Source organism: Sorex fumeus, unplaced genomic scaffold (assembly GCF_029834395.1).
Source record: "Sorex fumeus unplaced genomic scaffold, SorFum_2.1 ptg000039l, whole genome shotgun sequence".
In the NCBI taxonomy this organism is placed as follows: domain Eukaryota; kingdom Metazoa; phylum Chordata; class Mammalia; order Eulipotyphla; family Soricidae; genus Sorex; species Sorex fumeus.
Window position 1 is genome coordinate 1,449,641 of NW_026606096.1, and position 15,468 is coordinate 1,465,108.

The 15,468-nt window shown below is 53.1% G+C and overlaps 1 protein-coding gene across 14 annotated transcripts in view; it reads left to right on the forward strand.

Moving 5' to 3' along the window:
- Positions 1-15,468, forward strand: part of NFASC (neurofascin) — a 174,727-nt gene that overhangs the window by 86,439 nt on the left and 72,820 nt on the right. For all 14 annotated transcript variants that reach the window (XM_056118921.1, XM_056118929.1, XM_056118930.1 and 11 more), the window contains exon 2: positions 2,161-2,269. In XM_056118921.1, the coding sequence (XP_055974896.1) occupies positions 2,161-2,269 (109 nt within the window). The remainder of the gene's footprint in view (positions 1-2,160; positions 2,270-15,468) is intronic.

The window sequence follows — 15,468 nt, forward strand, 5'->3', positions numbered from 1 at the left end:
TTTAGGATTTGGGGTGGGCTGGAGAGGAAAGGCAGCTCATTCTATTCAAGGAAACACAGATTTCTCTACCTGTAGTGCCGGCCAGCTGTACATGTACGCTCACAATTGCACTTTTTTTTTTTCATTTTACAGATTTCTTTTTAAAATGCCCAAATTTGTCACCGGAGACATAGTACATGGTTTAAGTTGCTTGCCTTGCATGTTGCTCACTCCAGTTCTACCTCTGGCAGCAGTTCTATCCCCAAGCACCACCAGGAGTGATTCCTAAGGATAGAGCCAGGAGTAGGCCCTGAGCACTGCCAGGTGTAGAGCGACCTCAAAAAAAAAAGTCCCAGGGCCAGAGCAATAGGACAGTCAATCAGGTGCTTGTCTTGTACAAGCTCAACCCGGGTTTGATCCCCGGCATCCCGTATGTTCCTTCGAGCACTGCTAGGATTGATTCCTGAGTGCAGAGTCAGGAGTAACCCCTGAGCATTTCCGGGTGTGGCCCCAACAACCCAACATGTTTCATCATTATAACTATGTATTTTTTCAGATATTTATGTGTTCTGAAGAAAATCCACCAAATCAGAATTGTAGCTTCTTGGGCCAGGGATGGAGCTAAATGGTAGAGAGTAATTGCACCTGAGATCCTGGGTTCGATCACAGAACCACGCCCATAATAATGTGTAGCTTCTTTCCTGTCCTTTTTATATCTTCTCCTTTTTAGTCCTCTTAAAATTTATCCTGGCATTTTCTTAACTTTTGTACTTTATCCTTTTATTTTATTTTATATTTTGCTTTTTGGGTCACACCCGGCGATGCACCCAGGAACCACCCCTGACCGTGCTCAGGGGACCATATGGGATGCTGGGAATCGAACCCAGGTCAACCGTGTGCAAGGCAAATGCCCTACCCTCTGTGGTATCGCTCCAGCCCCTGTCCTTTTATTTTTAAATATATAAGCAGATTTGTATCGACGCCACTCCTTTAATACACAAATAATAACACTTTTCCCAGCACAACTTTTTCACTTCACAGGAATTGTGAAGATAGTAACCGCGGCTTCTAGAATATCAAATCTCTTTCCGTTAGAGTCCTAGAATAGGGTTGAAGCTCAGTGCATACTTACTCGAGTTGATAACTGCCACATTCTCTTATGCAAGGGTGGATTTTCCCATTTCCTGCAGGCACGTTGTTGAAGCAAATGACTCAGTGAGCTCCGTCCCTTTTTTCTGCAAAAGGTTGAAGGATCTCCCAGTAGCATGAACTTGAAACTTGGATTTGTAGCATGCTTAGGGCCCAGTGGTCGGACCCACTTACTATCCCTTCTCCTCATTTCACAAAGGAAGAACCTGAGGCATGGGGGGAGAGGGGGACTGCATGGGCCCCTCAGAATGAATAACAGGCCAGAACTGGAAAAAAATGTCAAGACCCTGACTCTAAAATCAAATCTCCTATCGATGGTGTATACTATAGATTTACTTATGTTGAACTTGGTTTGATTTTTTTAATAGATGAAAAAAAGAAAAGTATAATCATTCTCCCAAGTAGCACTGCACTGTCATCTCGTTGTTCATCGATTTGCTCGAGCGGGCTCAGTAACGTCTCCATTGTGAGACTTCTTGTTACTGTGTTTGGCATATTGAATACGTCACGGGGAGCTTGCCAGGCTTTGCTGTGCGGGCAAGATACTCTCAGTAGCTTTCTGGACTCTCCGAGAGGGGCGGAGGAATTGAACCTGGCTCAGCCAGACCGGCCACGTGCAAGGCAAACGCCCTACCTCTAAGCTATCGCTCCAGCCCCTAATTCTCCTAAGTAACTTAAGAAAATTAATGAGATGATGTTAGGTACATTGTCCCTTGGGTATGGGAGTGATTCTTCAAATGGTGGCTTCACTTCTTTAGGTGAAGAATTAGAGTCTCGGTCAGCAATTAGATCTGGGGCTGGAGACTGCTGAGAACCCCAGGGGAGAGGACCTTAATTCAGCCCCAGTATTGAAGCCCCTGGCAGAGTCTGTCCAAGTTCTCCCCACGTGCTTGGACCTTCAGACAAAGATACTGTCGGCTGAGCCACACTTCCCAAATGGAAGAAGCTGCCATTCCCCCTGGGGTGCTGATGGTGAAACCCAGCCTCTTTCTCCCACGTGACCTGGGTTCTCTGCTCTTCTCTCTCACACAGGCTGATCGACTTATGTGCAGCTTGGGGCACTGGAATCTTCCTTCCCACGGCAGGCTGGCAGGGAACCTGGTCTGGGGTTGCCGGGAAGAGGCTGAATGAGGTAGAGACGGTGAGTGGGGATGTGTCCTGAGGGTCCAAGAGGTGGGAGGAGGGGAACTGTGTGTCCTGCCACCGAATGTGGCATCTTCCCCCATCTGGGGCTGAGGGAAGTGCGACCCTCCTTCTGCTGTTGCCTTTGTCCTGATGTCCACCTCCATTGAAAAATTGGGTGCACCCTCCCCCTACCCCTGCGCCTAGTCTAGCCTCCACAAACTGGAAGCCTCCTGAGTGACAGCCTCGGCAGATGGGGGGCAGTCCAAGAACCCCCTCCTCGGGGAGGAGCCTTGGGCCCAGCAGATGGACAGCTGAAACCATTCCCTGGGCTGGGCCCTCATTGTTCCCTGGGACCAAATTTCCTGCTGCTCCAACAACTCCTGTTTTCATCTCAGGCCAGAGGTGGTGAGGGAGGGCGTGCAGGAGGTGACGACAAAGGAGTAAGCGGGCAGCTGACAAGCCACTGACCGCAGGTCACAGCCGGCAGGCCCGTGGCTACTTGCGGGTGCAGGGAGGGTTTCGTTTTCCTGTGCGGGCATCTCTGGCTTTGTTTCCTCTGCTGCCTCTCCTCCCAACCCTCCCCAGTTGTCTTCCGTGATCCAGAGCTGGTGGGACAGAGGGGTTGGAAAGTGGGCAGTGCAGGCCCAAGGCAGAGCTGAACCTGGCAGCTTCACTTCCTGTGATATCAGGCCTGTTTCTAAGGGCTCTGCTGGGGCCTGGTTCACACAGCCAGGATACCAGTCACCACCTCGCTGTGAAGAATGAAGACTGTGTCCATGCCTGACAGATTGTAGGCACTCAGGAAATGAGTTATTATTCCTTCTTGTGTCAGCAGCTCTAAGGCACTTGTCTCATCAAGGCTGTTTTTAATGGATCCTTTTAATTATTTAAAAATTTTATTGTTGTTTGGGGGCTGGAGCAATAGCACAGTGGGTAGCACGTTTGCCTTGCATGCGACTGACCCGGCTGACCTAATTTTGATTCCTCCACCCCTCTCAGAGAGCCCGGCAAGCTACTGAGAGTATCTCGCCCGCATGGCAAAGCCTGGCAAGCTCCCTCTGACATATTCGATATGCCAAAAACAGTAACAACAAGTCTCACAATGGAGATGTTACTGGGCCCACTCGAGCAAATCAATGAACAACGGGAGGACAGTGACAGTGACAGTGATTGTTGTTTGGGGGTCAGATCTGCCAGTGCTCAGGGGTTACTCCTGGCACTGCACTCAGGGATCACTCCTGGTGAGCTCAGGGGGTCATACAGGTGCCAAGCAAGCTTGCAAGGCAAGTTCCCTACCTGGTGTAATATCTCTGGCCTCAACTAGTGGGTCCTTTTAAGTTATAGTTTACTTAGAACAGCTTCAGGTTTTGGAGTCACCTGGGAATCCATCTGGTCACAGGGCACTTTTAGGGGTTCATTGCTGCTGCTGTTGGACCCCCATGCACTGAGTGGGGTTGTGTCAGGACCCCACTCTTGCAGTATGACACAGGGAAGCCCCCCCTCCTTCTTGACTTCATGGTTGTCCATCGATTCTTGGAATGAAGTATGATGTGGCTTTCTTCAAAGTCAGCCAGGATTGATTTTTTTTTTCCTCCTCATCGTTATAACAGGATGATACTGACAAAACAGAGAGCTCCTTTATTCAAGGACGCGCTGTCCTGACTGCAAAGCGGCATCCCAGGGCGATAACTCCAAGGCCCGTAATGCACACCTTCTATGCTTCAGGCCCCGGGTTCGATCCCTACCACTATGTGCGCCCCTGAGTACTGGCTGACCAGTGGTCCTCTGCACTGGGCTGGTGTGACCCTGAGCATGATGACATGCTGGTCTGCGCGTCTAACCACCAGCATTGTGATCGAGTAGTGCCTTTCCCTTCAAAGAAAAATGAAGGGGGTTTCTTTTAAAAGAAGAAAAGGAGCAGAGTGCAAGGAATGTGAGCGCAGGGACATCTGGCGGATGGGGCGGGGGGTGGGGGGGCATAGGCGTGCCAGCCTCCCTCCCGGCTGTCATGTGAGCTGGCTGGCGCACGAGGCTCTGAGCTCTGTTCTATTCAGGACCCTCCGTCAGTGACCCTAAGAAGTGACCCACGGCTTCCCACGTTTTACCTGTGACAGAAAAGTCAGGGAAAGTGCTCAGAGCCCACCTCTAAGCAAGGTCTGGGACCTGAATTGCAGCCCCAGCGTGCCAGCCCGGGACGCCACCAGCTGGCCCTTTGGGTTTGAGGGCTGCAGAATTTCAGGGGAGACAGGTTCCATGGTTGTTTCTGGGCCAGCCTTGGGTGAATTCACACTGCCAAGTGTGAATCTGTGTTGGATTCTTTGTCTGGAAGCCTGAGAGCCAGGCTCCTCTGTCCTCTTTGGCTCGGCCTTTTTCTCGTCTCTGGTTCCCAGCTCCTGCCATCTGGAGCTGCTCCCTGGCCCTGCTGCTCCTCCTTGCCCAGCAGGAGGCGCTCTCCCTCACTCTCTCGCTTCTCCTTGGCGGTGCTGCCGCATAGGGCTGAGCCCTAGCCTCCGATGCCAGGCAGAGACCCCACCCACTCTTCCAGGCCTTATCTTGACCCCCTGGGCCTGTCAGCTCAATGCACACCCCAGCCTGAGTGCCTCTGCCTAGAAGGAGAAGCAGAAACTCTTCTCTCCAGAGACAGCGACCAGCACCCCACCCAGGGTCCAGCAGAGGTGGGCTGGGGCCATAGTGGGGTATGGGCTGCCTTAGGAACTTTGCCTTTGCTGATCACCCCCCCGCCCCAAGCAGGTGGAAATGAGTCAGAGGCAGCCCCCTGCTGCCTGGTCAGCTTCTTCGATGGGGCTGAGACTCACAGAGAGGCGGAGACGGTTGCCCCCGCCCAGCTGCCCTGTGGAGTCTGCCTTCTTCCCAGAAGTTGGGCTATGGGGTTTGAGACAGCATATCACTTTGCGAGTTAATTTCCAATAAGAAGACCCCAGATCACCGGCCCAGAGCCCTTCTTCGTGGTGGGGTCTGCACTTAGGGCATCAGACACAGCCCTCCTGCCTCTGCTAAAGCCAACACACCCTCCTTATAGACGGCTTCAGCTTGTCTGAACCTTCCACTGGTTCCAGACTTCCAAGCTTCTAAAGATGCTTCTGAACAAGCCCTGAAACGACCTTTCAGGGCCCTGCCCCTCCCCGTTTTTGCTCTTCTCCTCCTCCAGACTGGAGCAGTCTGCTCAGGGCCGGGATGCAGATGGAGTCAGTAAATGCAGTGCAGAGACCCAGGAAGGGAGCGCGGAGCAGACGCTGTTCCCTGCTGTGGCCTCTGGCCCTTCTCACATCAGACAGGTGTTTCCAAAGGCAGCCAATGGATCCCCTCAAATGACTGCCCTATTCCCTCCCACTCCTGGGTGCTACTGTAGATACTGCAACCTAGTCCAGGAGGGAGGGAGGGCGGGGGAGGAAAGGAGGGCGGGCCTGACGCTCTGCTGGTCAGGATCTGGCAGGAGCCACTTCCCTCCTGCCAGAATAGATAGTGCTCTAGCCCTAAGGGTGGGGAACTCCAAGCCCCAAGCGCCCTGTGTGGCCGTGTGCACTGTGGGTTTGGTGGAACTGCAGAACAGATGTGAAGGTTCAAAACTCAGCATGTCCAAAGCGGCATCACAAACCAGGACCTAGCTGTTCCTTGCAAAGAACAGCAATTTTGAAGTCATGCCCGTGTAAAGCTGTGGGTTCGATGCTGCCGTACACAGCTGTCCATTAACTGATTTAAGATAGTGAAGTTGGGGCTGGGGATGAAAGTACGGTGGATTGGGTGCTTTCCTTGCATGATGCTGACCCTGGGTTGGATTCTCAGAATCCTGTGTAGTTCCCCGAGAACCACCAGGAGTCGTCCCTGAGCTCAGAGGCAGGAGTAAGCCCTGATCTCAGCTTGGTATGCCCTGCCCCCCCAATCTAAAATAGCCAAATCCAATGAATTTATTTGATGGATCACCACAGTATGTGTGATGCTCCCCTTTTAAAGATAAGGGAACCGAGTCTCAGAGGAAGTCTCAGTTGCCCACAGCCACATGGCTGAGGTGGGGCTGAACCCCGGTTTCTGGGTTCTGTTCTGCATGGTCTCCGCCTTTCATGATCAAGTCCAGCCCAGGTCTGCTCTAAGCCGTTGCTTGTCATACTTGCCCGTGGGAAGCCCAGGAAGAAGGTAGTGGGCATTGCCCTCACGCTCCCCCTGGGCCACAGTGATTTAAGGGGCTGAATGGGGTCCTCTCCCCGGAAGTCCTGTCCTTTTTTCTCTCCCTGTTCAGTCTGCGGTTTCCAAATGGCGGCAGGACCTTGGTCTACAGAGAAGGGTTTGGATTCCACCCAAGGAGACAGAATCAGTAGCTGAGCAGGAGTGACGTGGAGAGCAGCTGTGTCCAGATGGTCAGGCCAGCTATGGACAGTGACTGAACTCCAATGACTGTCCACTCTATGTGGAGGGCAGCATGGGGGCGCGAGGCTGAACCCTGGCCAAGGTTGAAAGAAAGGTCAGTGGGGTCTGTGCCGCTCTGGCCTTCGGAGCTGCTGTGAGGCTGGTGTTTCCGGCTGCTGCTCTTTCTTCAGAGGATGCCCGTGGGCCAGGCCTCCTGGGAGGAGTTTGTGACTTGCCCAGTGAGTGGGGGAGACAAGCCCTCTGTCTTTGTTATTCTGTTTCGTTTGCTTCTTGGCCACATGGGGCTGTGCTCAGGGATGACTCCTGGCAGGGGACCACATGGGGTGCTGGGGAGATTGAACCTGGATCAGCCACATGCAAGGCAAACACGTTACCTGCTGTACTCTCTCTCTGGTCCCATCCTTTTTGTTTATGTGTTTTAGGTTTTGGGGCCACATCTGGTGGTGGTCAGGGGTTACTCCAGGCTCTGAACTCAGGAATTATTGCTGGCAGGCTCTGGGGACCATATGGAATGCTGGGAATCGAACCCTGGTTGGCCACCTGCAGGGCAAGTGCCCTACCTGTTGGCCCCAGCCTTTGATTTTTTTTTTTTAGTCAGCCTTCAACATTATAAAATGATAAACCCCCAAACCTCATACTTCCTACAACTTTTCATTTCAGCTGACAAATTTTAGGATTCCTTTAATAACTCATAAATTTTAATAAGCTTTTGCTTGATCCTCATAGCAGACTCGATGATTTCTTTGGAAGATTTGTAACTGCACTCATAAATTTAATCATTCCCTCTTTCCTTCAAGTACCGAATAATAGCTTTCATCGAGCTGCAGGTAATTCACTTCTTGAAGTTGCACGACTCAGTGGCACTTCTCTTCGTCACAGCTGGACAACCACAACAGACCTAAGAGCATTTTAACTCCCACCTCCTAGGGGCCACACTTCTCCCTTTGCCACAGGCGGCCACCAAGTCATCTCCTTTTCCAGGGTTTTACCTGCCCCAAACATCTTACGTTATGGAGTGAAACAGGATCTGTCTTCCATGTCTTTTTCCCTGTGCTGGATGTTTCCAGGGTTCATCCATGTTGGAGCATACATCTGTATCTCTCTCTCTCTATATATATGTATATCTATCTATATCTATATCTATATCTATCTATCTATCTATATATATGTGTGTGTGTGTGTGTGTGTGTGTGTGTGTGTGTGTGTGTGTGTGTGTGTTTTGCTTTTAGGATCACACCCGACGATGCACAGGGGTTACTTCTGGCTTTGCACTCAGGAATTACTCCTGGCGATGCTCAGGAGACCATATGGGATGCTGGGAATTGAACCAGGGTCGGCAACATGCAAGGCAGACGCCCTACCCACTGTGCTATCACTCCAGCCCCCATACATCTATATTTTTATTCTTTTCATGAACAGTTAATTTTCAGTGAATGGATGTCACACTTTTTCATTTTTTAAAATCATCCAGTGGACATTTGGGTTATTATACTTTTGTTACTTTGTTGGGTTTTGATTTGCGGTCAGAGCTGGCTATGCTCTGTGGTTACTTTCCACTTAGTGCTAGGGCTCACATTTGGTGAATCTTGGGGTACTGTGGGTGGCAAGGATTAAACTGAGTTCTGGTGCGTGTTCTTGCCCTGTCACCTTTCTCCCCAGTCTGTGCTCCATTCTTTGATCAGCCGTATATAGCACAGACTTGTATGTGGGCATATATGTTCAGCTCCCTGGGCATGTACTCAGGGTCAGAAGGTAATCCTGGATCTCTGGTTTGTGAAACCTGAGGTCCTTCATTAGGGGCTTCCTTCCTGCTCCTTTGCCTCCATCTCCCACCCACGTCCCTCCCCAAACCTTGGGCCCCTCCTCTGGACCCAGGAGACTATGATCCATCTGTGGCCCCTCCCACAGTCTTCCTCTGAGCCTCTCCCCAGAGAGTCCTGGAGAGACCATCTGCACCCCAGTGGTGCCTTCTCTAACATTTGGAGAAGGGTGGGGAGCTTCACATTCTCCAGCTAGGAAGAAAATTCCTAAATGTTGTGAATTTCTCTCGGAGGGAGCCTAACATCCAGGCAAGGTAGAAGCCAGACACCAAAGTCCATGACTCTTCAGACAGTGGGTGCCTGGGGGTCCCCCTTTCTGCTCGCCCTCTCAAGTCACCTGCCCCAGTTTCCCCGAGGTTCCTGGTGGGGTCAGAGACGGCAGCACCCAGCATCCCTGGAGCTTGCAGATTCCACCTTCATTTCCGTGTGGGGCGGGGCTGGTCAGAGCCCGGCCTCCTCCACAGTGGTGGGGTGTCCCAGACGCCACAGCCCAGGGGAGCATCACCTGCATAGGTGTCAGGCCAGCCACTGGGAAGCAGCAATGCCTGTGTTCCAGAATGTTCTCTCTCCCTCCCTGCTGTGTGTTTGGAGGGTGAGTGAGTACAAAGGAGAAAAGCACTGCCCCCAAGGAGACCTGGGGGGGGGGGTGCTGGCGGGACAGTAGTCCCCCCCACACACACCCCATAGGGACCTTTCCAATGCACCCAGCTCCTGCCAGCCTGAGTGTTGAGTGTCAGTGGCCGAGGCTGTGGGTGCGGGCACTTGGGCTTCTTGGCTGTTCCAGGTTGGGATGTGTTGGGATCCAGTTGGCCGAGAGTTAAAGAGAAGGGGGAGGCCTCACCCCAGCCCCTCTAGATAATGTACATGCATGTCCTCCACAGATGTACCTGTTATAATGAGGGAAGAAAATGAACCCGCTGTAAAGATAGGAACAGAGCTCAGGGCACTGCCACCTGGCATCTCAGAGGCCCCTGGCACCACCTGGGGTATATCCCTGGTAATCCCCAGCACCTCCACATCGCCAGGCCTCAGTACTGACCTGTCTGACCACATTGGCCAAATATCACCCCAGGCCCTCCGAGCACTGCTTAGGAGTCCCCCCACCCCAATTTTTTTTAAAGGATCCCTCTATGAGATGCCTTCGAAGCTGGTGGTTTGAGGATCCAGGCGGACCCTCTGATGAAGTTCTGAGGAAGGAACTTGGGGACCAGGCAGCCTGCAGTGTGGACCTGGGCCTTCCACCAGGGAGGCACCAGGCTTGGGTTATTGCGTCACCCCCACCCCATTCAGAGCTTGGTGTGGATTGGGGGGTCCCAGAGTTGCCTTGTGGCCTGTTGAGGGAAAGGTGGGTCTGTCTTCTTCCTTCCCCCTAGATAACAAGTGATCAAGTTTCAATCTTTAGCTTAGTTGTATGTGTTAAGCAAGAAACAGCTGGTGGGGGCCAAATCTCTTAGCCTCAGCTTAGTGTCCCCTTGCAGTTACTTTCCCCGCCCCAAGGCCTGCCAGGACCCCGTGGTGACCTCTGTGCGCTGAGTGATGAAGTGGGGGAAGCCTTTAACTGGCATTTAACTCTGGGAGTTAAACGCGGCCCTCCCTCTGCCTTGCTGCCCTCCTCCTCCCTGACAATGAAAGGGATCCAAGCGTGAAGCCAGGCCCAGCAGATGGAATATCCCCCCCCCCCCCACCCGCACCCTTCTGCAACCCTGAGGAAGGGCACAGTGGGGAGAGGGGGGCTGGAATCCCACAGCCACCGGCTCCTTGGCTCCGAGAATATCCTTGCTGGTGCTACCGCTTGCTGGCCGGGAGGGAGTTAGTCCTTTCTCCTGCAGCAGTGTAAGTGTTCTGCAGGGCTGCACTGTGCCTTCCTGGTACCCCAGGCTCCATGAGCCCTGGGGAAGTGGGAATGTGGGGAGGCAGAGGCCTGGGTGGGCAGGTGAAGGTGAAGAGTCTGAGATGGTATTTATGCCCTGGGGTGCCGAGGGAGTTGAAGTCCCGGTCTCTCTTTGGCAGGGAGCCCCTCTCCTTCTGATCTTGTTGCTTCCAGCAATCCCACATCTTTCCCTTCCTTTCCTGCCAGCTTTCCAAGCATTTTCGGTTTCCTAGGAAACCCTCCCCTGACCGCCAGGCTCGGGGGTCACCATCTGCTGCCTCCCTCCTTTCTTGGCATGAGGGTAGAGGCAGTGGAGATCAGAGGGCAGGGGCGGGTGAGAAGCAGAGTTGTGTTGTTCCTGGCTACCATCAGGCTGCAGGGGGTTCGTCCCGGCAATGGGGGTGGGGGGGGGGGCTGGTCGTTCAGAGGCTTCGCGCCCGGAGCCCTGAGCCCAGAGTCTGTCTGGTGTGGAGAAAGCACCATGACCATGAAGAGTCAGACATGGCCCTTCATGGACTGGGGGAGGGCTTTAGGGGAGAGGGGCGGGGACGGCCTCCCCTCCAAGGGCTGCTGAGTGCCTGTTGCTATTAGGTGATTGCTGACTGTCCCTACAGCACTCAGACTCGCCCTGTAACAACAGGCCAGCTTGTTCTCATGCTACGCACCAGGGATGTATAACATTATAGCCATTTGGTGATGGAGATTATCTCCCGGGTCTAAGACGTGTTCATTCATCTCGGGAATATTTCTTGTTCACGGGAGGGAGGCAGGACCCACACGCCGTTGAGCACCAGACGTTGAGGTTCTGATGGAGGTGACAGCCGTGGACCCAACTCCTCCCCCGGGCAGGAGGAAGCCAGCCTCTCTCAGGGATGGATCGTGGGTCGCTCAGGGATGCAGACACAGAGGAATCACTGCCTGGTGCCCTGGAGAAGAAGGGAATGGCCAAGCTGAGCAGAGGTGGTCAGAGCAGGAGGCTTTCCGTGAGAGGAGTGGTTCCTCAGAGGTGGGGCAGACACACCCGTGCAAAGAGGCCTGCTTGCCCAGGGACGGAGGGTAGGCCTTGTCCCTTCTCTTGACTCCTCAGACATGCTTTCTGTCATGACAGACAGGAGAGAGGCCGGTCCAGGATGGGAGACACACAGACTTCCTCTGCTCCTCTAAAAAAACAGGAGAGTGAGAATGTGGGTACGAGGTGCTAGCCCAAGCCCCTGTGCTTCATTTAGCTGTGCAGATCACTGGCAGCTCTGTCATTTGGATTCAGGACACGTTCCTTGAGAATGACCTTACATCCCTGTCCTGGGTTTCTGCTGCGCGTGCCAGTCAGCTGTGCAGCGCCCTCGGGCTTGGCTGTCCATCTAGGGGTTTTTTTTTCTAGATCTTTCTAGATACTACATCCCTGAGCCTTGCCCACTCCCCATTTCCCCATTCCTGTGCCTCTGTTTTTCTCTTTTCTTTCTGCTGCCTTTTGATTCCTGGCCAGGTTCTTCCCGGGAGCTGGTTGGGTTTCTTTGAATGCAGAATGGCTGAGTGTCGAGTTGGCTCTGTGCACTTTTATTGTCTCTGTTCCCCCACAGATCCTGCAGCAGTGACGTGTGAATGGATTCCTTGGTTGGCTCTGTCTTACTATTCTAGTCGTTTGATTCGACCATTCTAAGAATGATAATTCTGAGATAATAATTCTGAGATAATAACAATAATTCAGAAATTGCTCGTTCGTGCTGGGTTGTACTAATTTGGTGTAATACCCTGAAACATGGCCTCAGAAGCTCAGCCTTGAGCTTCCCGTAGGCCAGTTTTGTTCATGGCTCGGAGGCATTTTGAAACTGGACAATTGCAGTTCCTGCGCTCAACCAAAGCTCCTTCTGCATTCCTGATTATTAGCTGCATCCTAATCCAGCTTCCCTGCGAAGATACCTCATCCCTTCTCACCATCCATGCCAGCTAGTGATCAGATCTTGCTGCTTATATATAACCTGGAGTCCCTCCTCCTACCTCAGGGAGCCGGGAAGGCTGCCCAGCCCTGCCCCGTGGGGGGGCTCTGGGGAGTGGGGTGGTCATAGGACCCCAGCCCTGGGTTTGCTCCAGAGCTAGAGAGGACGCTGTAGGGCTGAGATGCAGCCCCAATGGCTGAGCCCCAATAGTTGGCAGAAGGACGAACAGACCCTAAGAAGAAAAGCATAAATGGCCACTGTGCTGGAGTCTGAGCTCAGAGGGAAGGAATGCTATAAGGCAGCTGTGGAATGGTGGCTGCCACAGGACACGCTCCCACACCCTCAGGACCCGCCCCCAACACCGAAATCCTCAGGACCTGCCCTCAGGACCCGTCCCCAACACCCCACCCTCAGGACCTACCTCAGGACTCGCCCGACCACCCCACCAGGACCTACCCCGAATACCTCACCCCTCAGGTCCTATCCCCAACACCTTGCCCTCAGAATCCACCCCAAACACCCCACCCCCTCAGAACCTGCCCTCAACACCCCGCCTCAGGATAAGCCCCCAACATTCCACCCTCAGAAACACCCTCACCCCACCTCAGGACCCGCCCCCAACACCCTGCCCTCAGCACCACCCTCAACACCCAGCCCTCAGGAAAATCCACCCTACACTGCATCCGCAGGATCCACCCACACTGCCACAGGACACACCTCCACACTCCATCCTCAGGACACCCCTACACTCCACCCTCAGGGCCCACTCCCACATTCCACCCTTGGGACCCTCCCCCAATGCTCCACCCTCAGAACACCCCACATCCCACTCTCAGGATCCCCCCTTCACGGCCCTTCACTCCTGTAGGCCGGGCGTGACGTGCCAGTGCATGTGCTATCAGTTGTGGGGACAGACCTAACACACTCTACAGGAGAGTCCGAGCATGGAGTCGAGAACTCTCCTGGGGTGTCGCCAATGGCTCGGACACAGGGAATTCTTGGCCCAGCAGGTGTCTGAACAGCAGGGTTTGAGCCAGGCAGGGAGGTGGCAGACAGGAGGGAAGTCTCTCCAAGCTCAGAGGAGGCACGTGTGGAGACAGAGACGGGAGGACATGCTTCTCCCAGGAGGCGTAGGGTTTGGTGGGTGGGAGAGGCAGGGGCCTAGCTCCAAGGCGCTGCGGTAGGAGCTGGGGTTGATCTTAGGGCCGCTTGGGGACGGGGAAGGGCTCTCGGCAGGTCAGGCAATCACTGAGCAGCAACGTGGGAGACCGGCTGGAAACATTCACTGGGTGGATGGAGTGTCTCTCAAAGGGCAGCCGGGGGGAGCTGTGAAGAGAACTCTAATGGTTATTCCTCAAGGTCTGCTTGGTTGACTTGTGTGGGTGCAGCCAACAAAAACAGGGCATTGGGATGGCAGGCAGGACCTCAAAGGATCCACAGAGAACATCAGTGTCACCATGTAGCTAGAAGGAGAAGAGAGAAGAGGGGCCAGGGGAGGGGGGCTTGATACCAAAGCCCAGGTTACCCAGCGCTGGTGCCCCCCAGAGGTCTGGCAAGACAAGACCGAGAATGCCAGGTTTGGCCTTGGGGAGGCCAATGGATGATGTGGAGTAGAGAAAGTTCCAGAGCCTGGTTGAATGGGGACCTGCTGAGAAGTAAAAGAGTGAAGGCAGAAGCCGTGTTTTCTCTGTGAAAACACACGAGAGCACATACAGTACATACACTTCTGCGTGTGCTTGCGCACACACCCATCAGACAGATGAGTAAAACTGATGTGAGTAGAATGGCTGTGGAATACAGGGTGGGAGCTTTTTTTTGAATGTGAAGAGAAAGAAACTTGAAGTTGTTTTTGTTTGGGGGCCACACCTGGGCATGCTCAGTGTTTACTCCGGGCCCTACGCTCAGACATCATTACTGGTTGGCTCAGGAGACCCTGTGGGGTGCCAAAGATTGAATCTTGGCTGTGTGCAAGGCAAATGGCTCTACCTGCTGCTGTACTGTCTCTGGCCCCTTGAGGCTGTTTCTTTACTAAGACAGGGGGCCAGTAGAGAAGAGGTTGGAAATTCAGGCGTAAGCAGGGAAGTGGGGTTGGTTAGAAGCAAGGCCATTAGAAGAATGCGTACCTCCTTTCATATTGAAAGTAGAGGTGATGGGAAATTTTTGCACTCAGCCATCCGTTGCGAGTGAATGAAACAACCCCAAACAGCTTAAACACTAAAGGGAATTGTCAACATAATCAAAAGCCACATATTCTTGGTCTCGGGATATGCTTGATCAGTAACCCAGGCAGTGACATGCGGACTGGGTTTCCCTGATGTCTGCAGTTATTCACTCACTCAAAGCTCCTTCCCCTTTGGGGAGTTTCTCACAGAATCACAGAATCAATCTCTCTCTCTCTCTCTCTCTCTCTCTCTCTCTCTCTCTCTCTCTCTCTCATCTCGGTCAAAGTCTCCTGGGAGCAGACTACATCTTGCTGATTAGATGTCTGTCTCCAAGTCAGTCATAGTGGGAAGAAGTTGGGGAATGTAGGTAGCCTTAAGCTGATCAAGAATCCACCTGGCCACTCGATGAGATCGCTCTGAGAAAGGGATAGAGAGAACCCCCAAAGGATGAAAATTCTGTGGCTCTGTTGTAGACCGTGTGCCACCACCTGCTCCCCTCCATCATGCCCCATTTTTGCATGTTAATGCTCTAAACTGCAGAGTATTTGGAGCTGGGCCCAATACAAAGGCGCTCCTCTGGGTGGGACCGTATTCCAGCACAAGTAGTGTCCTAAGAAGAGGAAGAGACTCCAGAGACACATGGACCAGAGACCGTGTGACTGTGTGCCCAGAAATTGCACCCTGCCAGCTCAGGAGAGCAAGGCCTTGGAAGAGAGAAGTCAAGCCCAGTGACACCTTAATATTTTAAGAAATCTATTATTTTATTTCTTTTATTTGTTTTGGGGGATTTCTATTTTTCGGGGGTGCACACTTAACTGTGCTCAGAGTTCACTCCTGGAAAGGATCAGGGGACCATTATGTGGTGCCAGGAATTGAACCTGGGCCTGCCACATGCATGGCAAGTGCCTGCAGCTGTGCTATCTTCCTGTCCTGATACCTTGATCTTGGCTGGCAGCCTGCAGCCCTATGAGGAAGGAGTGTGGAATGTGTGATGTGCAGCCTGGCAGCGTTCTCCTGCCGGGGCAGCAGATAGGAGAACGGGAACA